The 12265-nt window shown below is 50.4% G+C and overlaps 1 protein-coding gene across 1 annotated transcript in view; it reads right to left on the minus strand.

Moving 5' to 3' along the window:
- Window positions 1-12265, minus strand: part of il16 (interleukin 16) — a 167604-nt gene that overhangs the window by 33782 nt on the left and 121557 nt on the right. The window contains exon 13 of the mRNA XM_038812998.1: window positions 4179-4266. Coding sequence (XP_038668926.1) covers window positions 4179-4266 — 88 coding nt within the window. The remainder of the gene's footprint in view (window positions 1-4178; window positions 4267-12265) is intronic.

The raw sequence follows: 12265 nt of genomic DNA on the forward strand, positions 1-12265 counted from the left end.
AGCCTATGACTATTCACTCTGTCTATGCCCCTCATAATTTTGTAGACCTCTATCAGGTCGCCCCTCAACCTCCGTCGTTCGAGTGAGAATAAACCGAGTTTATTCAACCTCTCCTCATGGCTAATGCCCTCCATACCAGGCAACATCCTGGTAAATCACTTCTACACCCTCTCTAAAGTCTCCACATCCTTCTGGTACTGTGGCGACCAGAATTGAACACTGTACTCCAAGTGTGGCCTAACTAAGGTTCTATACAGCTGCAATGACTTGCCAATTTTTATACTCAATGCCCCGGCCAATGAAGGTAAGCATACCGTATGCCTTCTTGACTACCTTCTCCACCAGTGTTGCCCCTTTCAGTGACCTGTGGGCCTGTACACCTAGATCTCTCTGACTGTCAATACTCTTGAGGGTTCTACCTTTCACTGTATATTCCCTACCAGCATTAGACCTTCCAAAATGGATTACCTCACATTTCTCTGGATTAAACCCCATCTGCCATCTCTCCTGCTGTATCCTCTGACAGTCCTCATCGCTATCTGCAAATCCACCAACCTTTGTGTCATCTGCAAACTTACTAATCAGACCAGTTACATTTTCCTCCAAATCATTTATATATACTACGAACAGCAAAGGTGCCAGCACTGATCCCTGCGGAACACCACTCGTCAAAGCCCTCCAATTAGAAAAGCACCCTTCCATTGCTACTCTGTGCCTTCTATGACCTCGCCAGTTCTGTATCCATCTTGCCAGCTCACCCATGATCCCGTGTGACTTCACTTTTTGTACCAGTCTGCCATGAGGGACCGTGTCAAAGGCCTTTCTGAAGTCCATATATGACCTTAAATAGGCTGTGAAAACAATTTTTATATAGTCCATGAGGAATAGATGAGGGAACCGTCTGGACAAATACAAGAACCTCTGGACATCTATTATGCCTCTCACTGTGTATGATCTAATTTTCAGCAAATTAGAGCTAATGTTAAATAATGGGCACGATTGAACAGCCTCGTCACGCCCGACATGATGACGCAACAAGGTCGCTAAACCTTGGGAGAGTCCCTTGTGGGATTTGTAATGCACAGATCTAATGACATATTGCAAGACATTGTCATCTGGATCTTGCCTTCGCTGGGCGAGATCCAGATTCACAAATCTAAGTGAGCATTTAGGTTCATGTAAATACGTCAGCGCCCGATGCTCCTGAGACCTGGGAATTAACCAAAATGCCTGGGAGAGCACCCAATGGCGTTGTTTAGCACTGGTGCACACAAATGTAGGTCACGGTGAGGAGTCCGAGGGGGGGGGGGGTCGGAGATCAGGCGACAATTACAAATGGCTTCCCGATCTCTTCCTGAGGTAAGTGCGGCCTCGGCCGAGCGTTGCTCGCTAAGGTAAAAAAAAGAGTTCCTTTTGAAAGTGAGGTTGTTCTCGGCGCTGCAGTTGCCAAGGAACACCCCACTAAACATGGCCAAAACGGGACTCTTCTTTCCCCCATGTTGAATCGCGCCCATCTTTTTTTGTTAACTTAATAGCTTTCAGGTTCATTTGTGGACACTCCCATGATACTATCAGAGGAAGAGCTCGATGTTCTTCTATTTACCTGACTAACATTCTTACTTCAACCAAACCAGTAAAATAAAAGTTGACTTGGTACGCCATTCTTCTGCTGATTGTGGGATCTTACTGTGTGCAAATTGTCATTGGTTGGAAAACATTTGGGGATGTTGTTATGAGCTAGAGTTTAGAGAACCCCAAAGTGTATCATGGAGTTCACCTGACCCACAACCTTTAATAGATTGTGGTATGGGGAGCACACGGCCCACTCTACAGGTTTGGTGCAGCAGACGTTTAACAGTATTTGTTAAAGCAAAACAATGTTTATTCTGTGAACTCAAGTTAACCTTTTTAAAACATACAGTGAACATCTTAGCAACCATCAATTCAAATACAACCCCCAAAGAATACAATACTAAGCAATCCTTAATAAATTCCCAAACAACATCCGGAAGACAAAATACCCTTTTTAACACAGAGATCAGGTTTAAATTCTCTAATGAGAGCAGTTATCTCTTTTGAAATCATCCAAATGAACACTCTTTAGCTTGTAGAGAGATCCATGCACATCTGCTGGCTTTCACTGCAGCTCCAACACTGAAACAAAACCAAACAAAGAAACACCCAAGCTTTTCTCAAAGTGAAACTAAAAAGCAGAGCCAGAGCTCAGCTCCACCCACACTCTGACATCACTGCAGTAACATGAGCAGACAAACATTTCTTAAAGTGACATTCTCATGGCCATGTCCTGAGGATATTATGGTACCTAATAAATGAAAGCTCTTCCTTTGAATAATAATCATTGATATTGTGCCTATGTCACTTTTAATTTCTTAGAATGATAACATTGAGAGTTCTGATGATGTTAATGAATCTGACTCTGTTGATTGAGGCATTCAAAGCCAGGAAGATCCATAGAATCCCTACAGTGCAGAAGGAGGCCATTCAGCCCATCAAGTCCGCACTGACCCTCCGAAAGAGCCCTCTATTAGGCCCATTCCCCCACACTATCCCTGTAACCCCAGTTAACCAGCACATGTTTGGACACTAAGGGCAATTTATCATGGTCAATCCACCTAACCTGCACATCCTTGGACTGTGGAAGAAAGCCAGAGCACTCGGAGGAAACCCACGCAGCCATGGGGAGAACAAACAAACTCCACACAGTTATCCAAGGCTGGAATTGAACCCGGTTCCCTGGCGCTTTCAGGCAGCAGTGCTAACCACTGTGCCCCCCCAGGATTTTGTTAAAGTAAAACAAAACAACCTATGTCCACTGATTGGTTAGTCTGTAACTTGGATAGGATACCTTAACTCTGTTCCCACAAAGCCTCAAATTAAAATTTCTTGGGCGGGATTCTCCCCTACCCGGCGTGACGGGGGGTCCCGGCGTAGGGGAGTGGCTCCGGGGTCAGGCCTCCCCAAAGGTGGGGAATTCTCCGCACCTTAGGGGGCTAGCCCCGCGCCGGAGCGGTTGGCACCAGAAGACTGGCGCAAAAACCGGTGCCCCCGGTAGCGGGGCTGGCCGAAAGGCTTTCGCCGGTCGGCGCATGCGCCGGCGGTGACGTCAGCGGCCAGCTGCCGCTGACGTTACCACCGGCGCATGCGCAATGTGGGTTTCTCTTCCGCTTCCGCCATGGCGGAGGCCATGGCGGCGCGGAAGGAGAAAGAGTGCACCCAGGGCGCTGGCCTGAAGTCTGAGCGGGGGGGCCCCGATCACGGGCCTGGCCACCGTGGGGGCACCCCCCAGGGTCCGATTGCCTCGCGCCCCCCCAGGACCCCGGGGTCCAGTCACGCCGCCGATCCCGCCGCCACCAGAAGTGGGAGAGGCCTCCCAGCGGCGGGAATTCTGCCCATCGCGGGCCGGAGAATCGCTGCAGGGGCCTCGCCGATCGGAGTGGCGTGAATCCCGCCGCCGCCACTTCCCGGATGGCGGAGAATCTCTGCCACGGCGGGGGCGGGATTTTCGGCAGCCCCAGGCGATTCACCGACCCTGCTGGGGGTCAGAGAATTTCGCCCCTTGTCTGAAAATCACTCCAAGGTCTGGCTGTTCCCTACCCCTGTGATGTTCTCCCCTCTCTCATCTCTACCTTTCTATCACGCCAGTCTCTTTATGCATTCCTTCCTCCCCATCCATCCTCTAGCCCTCCACACTCCTTTTGCGTTCATGTCTAGGCCCCAGGTTCATTGATTTCCTCCCTCCACAGTTCTCACCTGCATCAAAGCCCTGATTGTACATTATCCTCATTGGCCAAGCTTCTGGCCATACTTTCTAATATCTTTGACTCAATGTCCTTTCTGTTTTGTCAGTAAAATGCTAAATGTACCAATGTTAAAGGTGGTATAAGAATGCAAATTATTATTGTTAATGTTAGTTCTTAGGCTGTGGAACTCTCCAGCAGAAACAGTAATAAAGCAGAATCCATAGCAGCCTCTCCAAAATAAATGGATATATATTTGAAAAATAAAGTTTTTAAATACTCGAGGAGGAGCATGATTGGATACATACTGCAGTACAGCAGGGTTAGGCTGAATGGTTTCTGGGTGATAAAACACTATTGGTTACTGTGAAGTGATGTTAAGAGATTTTCATTCTCAGAGATAATGTAAGATGTTCTTACCTTGTGCATTCCACAGAGAACTGTCCTTATTAAATCTCGCATTTTCAACTGTTAGTAAAATTGCTTCATTGAATTGCTGTTCAGAGATCTGCAGACACAAAACCAATCTGTTATAACCTGTACAGACCTTAATGGCTGGGGACAATTGTTTACACCAGGACGGTCTTTTGGGGTTGATCAACTTAATAGACGAACAGAAACAAATGCAGGAGCAACTTAAAAGGGGCCATTCCTGGTAGGGGTACTGCCCAAACAAAACAAAGAGCAACGGAAACTTGCTAAACATCAAGTCAAAATGTGATTAACATGGTCTACAAATCAATCCAGCCCCTGAGGCGCGGAAGGCATGGAAGGTCTCGATGGTACATGTGAACACCACATGCTGCAGCTCCAGGGACACCCATCCACAAATACAGCCGCGGAGGGGCAGACATCTGGTCAGATGACTCTCTCGGTTGCCCGCTGCCTGGACCTGTTCCTGGCAAGTTTAGCTCGGTCCAGGAGCAGGTTAACCCATGATTCTTGAGGAATTTGAGCCCCCCAATGAGGGATGGGGCTGGGGGCAAGGCAATCATTAACCTTTTAGCTGCATAAATGGAGCTGGCCAGTATGGTACTGGCTGGAGAGAAAGAATCAGTCGTGAACTACTGGTGCTGTGTAAATATTGTTGCAAATAAAAGTTACTTTCTGTTTGACTCTACAAACTCATGCTGGAATCTTCGTGGCCCTCACAAAATAATAATTCATTATTGTTAAAGTCCTAATACTGAACCTCAGCGAGGATGGCAATGAATCCAGAGACTGGACCAATGCAAGAAGCAGAAATATCTCTGATTCCATCAAACGGTATTGACCGTTAAATGCCATATCAATATTTGCGAAGGAAAGGTTTGTATCGATTAAGATGTAACAATGGACGCCAAGATGTGTCGCAGATGAACGTTTTGCAACATCAAACACCAGTAGTCAGTTTCCCGAGCCCAATTTTGCATGTGGCCTGGGGTCCATTTCCTTTACCACCTGCATGTTAACCATCACCTGGTGAGAGGGCATTGAAGATAATCTTTCAGAGAAAATTCACCCTTTACCAAAGAGGTGAGTTAGGTTGGCCATGTGTGATTTTTTTCCGTTGGGCGTTCCACTCCACTTAATTAAAAAATATATATTTTATTGAGGCATTCATAGCTTTAACATTTTTAACATTCTAAACAGAGAGATCCAACACAAGCAAAAACTCCACAATAACATACCCAACTCCCCCCATCCCTAAACCCTAACTACCCATACATTGGATTCCCTGCCCTTATACATCACTTCCATGCCTCCCCTTCAGCCCCCCCCCCCCCCCACCCCCACCCCCACCTTGCTGACGGTCAATTTTCCTTGAAGAAGTCGATGAACGGCTGCCACCTCCGAGCAAACCCCATAAAGCGATCTTAATTTTCTCTAGCCTAAGAAACCCTGCCATATCACTGACCCAAACCCCCAACTTTGGAGGCTACAAGTTCCTTCATCCCAGCAAAATGCGTCTCCGGGCCACCAGGGAGGCAAAGGCCAAAACGTCAGCCTCTCTCCCCCTCTGGGCTCCCGACACTCCAAATATTGCCACTTCTGGACTCGGAGTCACCATCCCTTCCAGGACTTCTGACATGACATCTGGAAATCCCTGCCAAAATCCCCTCAGCCTCGGGCACGCCCAGAACATATGTACATGGTTCGCAGGACACCCCCCACAGCGCTCACACTGTACTCCACCTTCTCAAAAAACCTGGTCATCCGGGCAACAGTCATGTGAGCCCTATGGACCACCTTAAACTGGATCAGGCTAAGCCTGGCACATGACAAGGATGCATTGACTCGCCTCAGGGCCTTATCCCATAACCCGACTTCCAACTCCCCTCCCAGGTCTTACTCCCACTTCCTCTTCCCAATTGGGACCCCTTCCCAATCTATCAGTTCCTTATATATTTCCGAGGCCCACCCCTCCCCCACCCCTGTTTTAGACATCACCTTATCCTGTAGTCCCCTTAATGGGAGGCGAGGGAAGTTCAGGACCATCCTCCGAACAAAATCCCGTACCTGCAGGTACCGGAACCCGATCCCACCCAACAACTCAAATTGCTCCTCTAGCTCGGGAAACTCTCCTCAATAAAGAGGTCCCCAAATCTCTTAATCCCTGCCCCCTGCCACCTCCTGAAGCCCCCGTCCAGCTCCCCCCGGAACGAACCAGTGATTGTCACAGATCGGTGACCACATCGACGTCCCTCCAGTCTCATGTGCTTCCTCCATTGCCCCCACACTCTCAGGGCTGCCACTACTACTGGGCCTGTGGAGTACCGAGCCGGCGAGAACAGCAGAGGTGCCGTTAACAAAGCCTTCAGACTCGTGCACTTGCAAGGTGCCTCCTCCACTCGCTCCCACACCGACCACTCCCCACTACCCATTTCCTAACCATCGATATATTAGCTGCCCAGTAGTAGTTTATAAAGTTCGGAAGGGCAAAGCCCCCCTCCCCGTGCCCCCGTTCAAGAAGGATCTTCTTCACCCACAGGGCTTTCCCGGCCCATATAAAACCTGAAATCGCCGCATTCATCGCCCTAGAAAATGATGCCCTTGGGGATGAAGATTGGAAGACACTGAAACACGAACATCAATCTCGGGAGGACTGTCATTTTCACAGTCTGTACCCTCCCAGCCAATGACAGTGGGAGCACGTCCCACCTACAGAAGTCCCTTTTCATTAGCTCAATCAACCTGCCCAAATTTAGTTTATGAAGCTGACCTCAGTCCCTTGCCACTTGAATCCCCAGGTACCTAAAACTCCCTCCCACCACTTTGAACGGCATCTCCCTCAGTCTCCTGTTCTGCCCCCTTGCCTGGATAGCAAAAACCTCACTCTTGTCCATATTCAGTTTGTAACCTGAGAACTGACCAAATTCCTGCAGTATCCCCATAATTCCTGCAATTCCCCCCCACGGGTCTGTTATATAAAGGAACAAATCATCCGCATAGAGTGAGACCCTGGGCGCGATTCTCTGCTGCCCACGACGGGTCGGAGAATAGCGGGAGGGCCTTCCCGACATTTTTCCCGCCCTCCCGCTATTCTCCCCCCCCCCCCCCCCCCCCCACCCCCCCACGGCCGCCCCACGACATGAATCGCTGCTCGTCGTTTTTTACGGCTAACAGCGATTCTCCCCAGGCCGTTTTCACGAACGCAATCACACCTGCTCTCACCGTTCATGAAAACGGCCGCAAAGTGCCGTCCCGGACAACCATGGCACCGATTGGCACGGCCGCACCACGGCCGTGCCAAGGGTGGCATGGGCCTACGATCGGTGGGCACCGATCGCGGGCAGTGGGTCCGATACCCGCGCACTAGTTGTTCTTCCGCCGCCCCGCAGGATTAGCCCGCGGGGCGGCTGAGGGGCATGACGGCCCGCGCATGCGCGGGTTTGACGCATCTGCGTGATGACGTCATCCGCGCATGCGCGGGTTGGAGCCGTCCAACCCGCGCATGCGCAGCTGACGTCATTGTGCGCGTCAGCCGCCGTGACGCTTGGCACGCGGACTTAGCGACGGTCGCTAAGCCCGCGATGCCGTGCTTCACGGGGCCGCGCTGCTAGCCCTGCCCGGGGGAGAGAATCGGGTCCTGGGAGGGGGCGCGGAGGCTGCCGTGAAACATGGCCAGTTTCACGGCAGCCTTTACAACTCGCCGCATTTGCGGAGAATCGCGCCCCCTATGTTCCACCCCACCTCTCACTATCCCTCGCCAAATGTTCGATGCTCTCAACGCCATTGCCAAAGGCTCTATGACCAGGACAAATAGTATTGGGGAGAGTGGACACCCCTGTCTTGTCCCCTGTGGTGAATTATAAACCTAGTAATTCACACTGTGTTCTATTATATGTATTGTGTCCTTGTGGGCTCTGTATACGAGCCGTTGCGCGGCTCTGCCCATAGGGGGAGATGAGGAGTTTGTACTTGGCTCCACCCTTGGCTCCGCCCATGGCCCCGCCCATGGCTCCTCCCACTAGCCGGAAGTATAACGCTCTGCAGTCGTGAGCCTGCTGCCAATTCATCTCATCGTAGGCAGGCTCTGTTGTAAGATTATTAAAACCGCTGTTCACTTCCAATCACTTGGCTTGTGAATTGATGGTCACATCATCCCCCGACACAGACTAAAATACTCTGATCGAACCCGAGTTTGTCCTTACATTTGCCACTGGTGCCTGATACGCAACTGGACCCATTCCACAAATCCTTGCACAAACCCAAACCTTCTCAGAACATCCCACAAGTACCTCCACTCTACCCGATCAAAGGCCTTTTCTGCATCCATGGCCACCACCACTTCACCCTCGCGCCCCTCCGCAGGCACCATCATCACATTTAGGAGCCGCCTAATGTTGGATGTCAGATGTCGTCCCTCAACAAATCCCGTCAGGTCCTCCCCTATTACCTCGAGGACACAATCCTCCATGCGTGTGGCCAAGATCTTTGTCAGCAATTTCATATCTACATTTAACAGAGAGATTGGCCTATACGAGCCATAGTTCTCCAGATCCTTATCCCGCTTCAAAATAAGGGAAATTGACAATATTGTGGGGAGCTCTCCCAGCTCCGTTTACTCGTTAAAAGCCTTTACCAGGAGTGGCCCCAACAGCTCAGAAAACCTTTTATAAAACTTCACCGGGTATCCAACTGGTCCCAGGGCTTTACCCGATTGCATCGCCCCCAATCCGTCTAGCACCTCCTCAAGCCCAACTGGGGCTCCCAAACCTTCCACCAACTCCTCATCTATCCTTGGGAACACCAGCCCCCCAAAAAATCTTCATACCCTCCTCCCCATCTGGAGGTTTCCATTTATACAATTTACTATAAAATTCCCAAAACACATCATTTACCCCGCCGGATCCAAAACCACCTTCCCATCCCTGTATCTCTCACTTTCCCAATCTCTCTCGCCGCCTCCTGTTTCCTCAGCTGTCGCGCCAGCATCCTTCTGGCTTTTTCCCCATATTTATACATTGCCCCCTTTACCCTCTTCAGCTGTCACTCCGCCTTACCTTGGACAAGAGCCCAAATTCCAGCTGCAGTGTCTGAAGTTCCTTCAAAAGCCCGTCATTCGGAGACTCCACGTACCTCCTGTCCACCTGTAAAATTTCGCCTACTAGCCTGTCCAACTCCACTTGTTCTCCTGATGGGCCCGCATTGAGATGAATTCCCCGCTTTGATAAAGTTTCCCATGGCAGGTTGATGGAAAACGTGAAGTCGTATGGGATTCAGGGTATACTAGCTAGATGGATAAAAAACTGGCTGGGCAACAGGAGACAGAAAGTAGTGGTAGAAGGGAGTGTCTCAAAATGGAGAACTGTGACCAGTGGTGTTCCACAGGGATCCGTGCTCGGACCACTGTTGTTTGTGATATACATAAATGATCTGGACGAAGGTATAGGTGGTCTGATTAGCAAGTTTGCAGATGATACTAAGATTGGTGGAGTTGCAGATAGCGAAGAGGACTGTCAGAGAATACAGCAATATATAGATAGATTGGAGAGTTGGGCAAAGATGGAGTTCAATCCAGGCAAATGTGAGGTGATGCATTTTGGAAGATCTAATTCAAGAGCGGACTATATAGTCAATGGAAGAGTCCTGGGGAAAATTGATGTACAGAGAGATCTGGGAGGTCAGATCCATTGTACCCTGAAGGTGGTAACGCAGGTTGATAGAGTGGTCAAGAAGGCATACAGCTTGCTTGCCTTCATCGGATGGGGTATTGAGTACAAGAGTCGGCAGGTCATGTTACAGTTGTATAGGACTTTGGTTAGGCCACATTTGGAATACTGCGTGCAGTTCTGGTCGCCACATTACCAGAAGGATGTGGATGCTTTAGAGAGGGTGCAGAGGAGGTTCACCAGGATGTTGCCTGGTATGGAGGGTGCTAGCTATGAAGAAAGGTTGAGTAGATTAGGATTGTTTTCGTTGGAAAGACGGAGGTTGAGGGGGACCTGATTGAGGTCTACAAAATTATGAGAGGTATGGACAGGGTGGAGAGCAACAAGTTTTTTCCAAGAGTGGGGGTGTCAATTACAAGGGGTCACGATTTCAAGGTGAGAGGGGGAACGTTTAAGGGAGATGTGCATGGGAAGTTTTTTTACGCAGAGGGTGGTGGGTGCCTGGAACGCTTTGCCAGCGGAGGTGGTAGAGGCGGGCACGATAGCATCATTTAAGATGCATCTGGACAGATATATGAACGGGAGGGGAACAAAGGGAAGTGGATCCTTGGAAAATAGGTGACAGGTTTAGATAAAGGATCTGGATCGGCATAGGCTGGGAGGGCCGAAGGGCCTGTTCCTGTGCTGTAATTTACTTTGTTCTTTGTTCTAACAACCGCCTTCAGTACCTCCCAAACCACTCCCGCTGAAACCTCACCTGTGTCATTGATCCCTATATATCCCCGAAGGGGCTTCCTCACCCGCTCACATACCTCCTCCTCTACTAGCAGCCCCACATCCAACCTCCATTGCGGGTGCTGGGCCTTTTCCTTGCTGACTTATAAGTCCACTCATTGCGGGGCGTGGTCTGACACCACTATTGTTGAATATTCAGCATCTACTACCTCCGCCAGCAGCGTTTTGTCCATCACAAAGAAGTCTAACCAGGAATACACCTTGTTCACATGGGAGTAGAATGAAAACTCCGAACACCTCGGCCTCCTAAATCTCCACCAATCCCCCCCACTCCCCATGCGCTCCAGGAACTCCCGCAGCTCCTTTGCCATAGCTGATATCTTCCCAGACCAAAAAATCGACCGGACCAACCTTGGATCCAGGACCGTAGTGAAATCACCCCCCATAATCAGTCGATGTGAATCTAGGTCTGGGATCTTCCCCAGTATCTGTCTAACAAACTCAATGTCATCACAGTTCGGGGCATATATATTTACCAATACCACGGCCATTCCCTCCAGCTTCCACTAACCACAACATATCTACCCCCGGGTCTGCTTCTATATTCCCCACCTCGAATGTCACCCACTTATTAACCAAGATCGCCAGCCCCCCCCCCCTCCGTTTTAAAGTCTAACCCCGAATGGAACACCCGTCCAACCCATCCCTTCCTTAACATAACCTGGTCCCCACCTTCAACGTGTCTCCTGCAACATGGCCACATCCGCCTTCAGTTGCCTCAAGTGTGTGAACACACGGGCCCTTTTGACTGGCCCATTCAGTCCCCGAACTTTCCATGTGACCAGCCTGGTCCGGGAACACCCCCCCCCCCCTACCGATCAACCGTAACCTCTCCGGTCTGCGGTCCATGTTCCGCACCCCCCTGACCCGCCCTCGGGGAACTACCGTCATCGACCCTCCTCCTCCTCCACTTTGAAAGTCCCCTCCCTCTCAGCGGTATAATCCCCCCCCCCCGCCCCGCCCAACTCCCCCACTCCCCCTCCCCCTCCCCCTCCCATCCCCCCCACTTCGATCTTCAGCTCACCCCCCCACTTTGATTCCATGAACTAGCCTGCCCAGCCAGCCTGGCAGCCCTCACCCAAGGCGCCTAGAATCCTATCCGCCACTGATTCCCCTCCCCCGCTCTTGGTGCAAACAGTCGAAGCAAAGGCAAGAAGTAAAAACAAACAAACAATCCCTCCCAAGATCCGAACACAAAGGCCCACCCCTCAGCCCTTAACAAAACACAGTACACTGGCCTAACCATAACCAGCACCAAAAAACAGAGAAAAAACATAAACCCAAAGTTTTTCACAATATAGTTCAGATCTCCTCACTCAAAGTGCAAGATCATCCTTCTTCTGCCACTCCATTCTCCTTCATAAAGTCCACAGCCTCCTCCGCCGAGCCAAAGTGCAACTCCCAGCCCCCTTGGTCACCTACAGGCAGGCCGGGTATAATAGTCTGAACTTTACTTCCTTTTTGTACAGGGCCAACTTGACCTTATTTAAGCTTGCCCTCCTCTTCGCGAGCTCTGCCCCCAGGTCCTGGTACACCCGAATCTCGGCGCCTTCCCAAGTGCATCGCCTCATCTGCCTGGCCCACCTCATAACGTATCCTTGTCTAGGAACCAAAGCA

The sequence above is a fragment of the Scyliorhinus canicula genome, chromosome 12, assembly GCF_902713615.1.
Source record: "Scyliorhinus canicula chromosome 12, sScyCan1.1, whole genome shotgun sequence".
Lineage (NCBI taxonomy): Eukaryota > Metazoa > Chordata > Chondrichthyes > Carcharhiniformes > Scyliorhinidae > Scyliorhinus > Scyliorhinus canicula.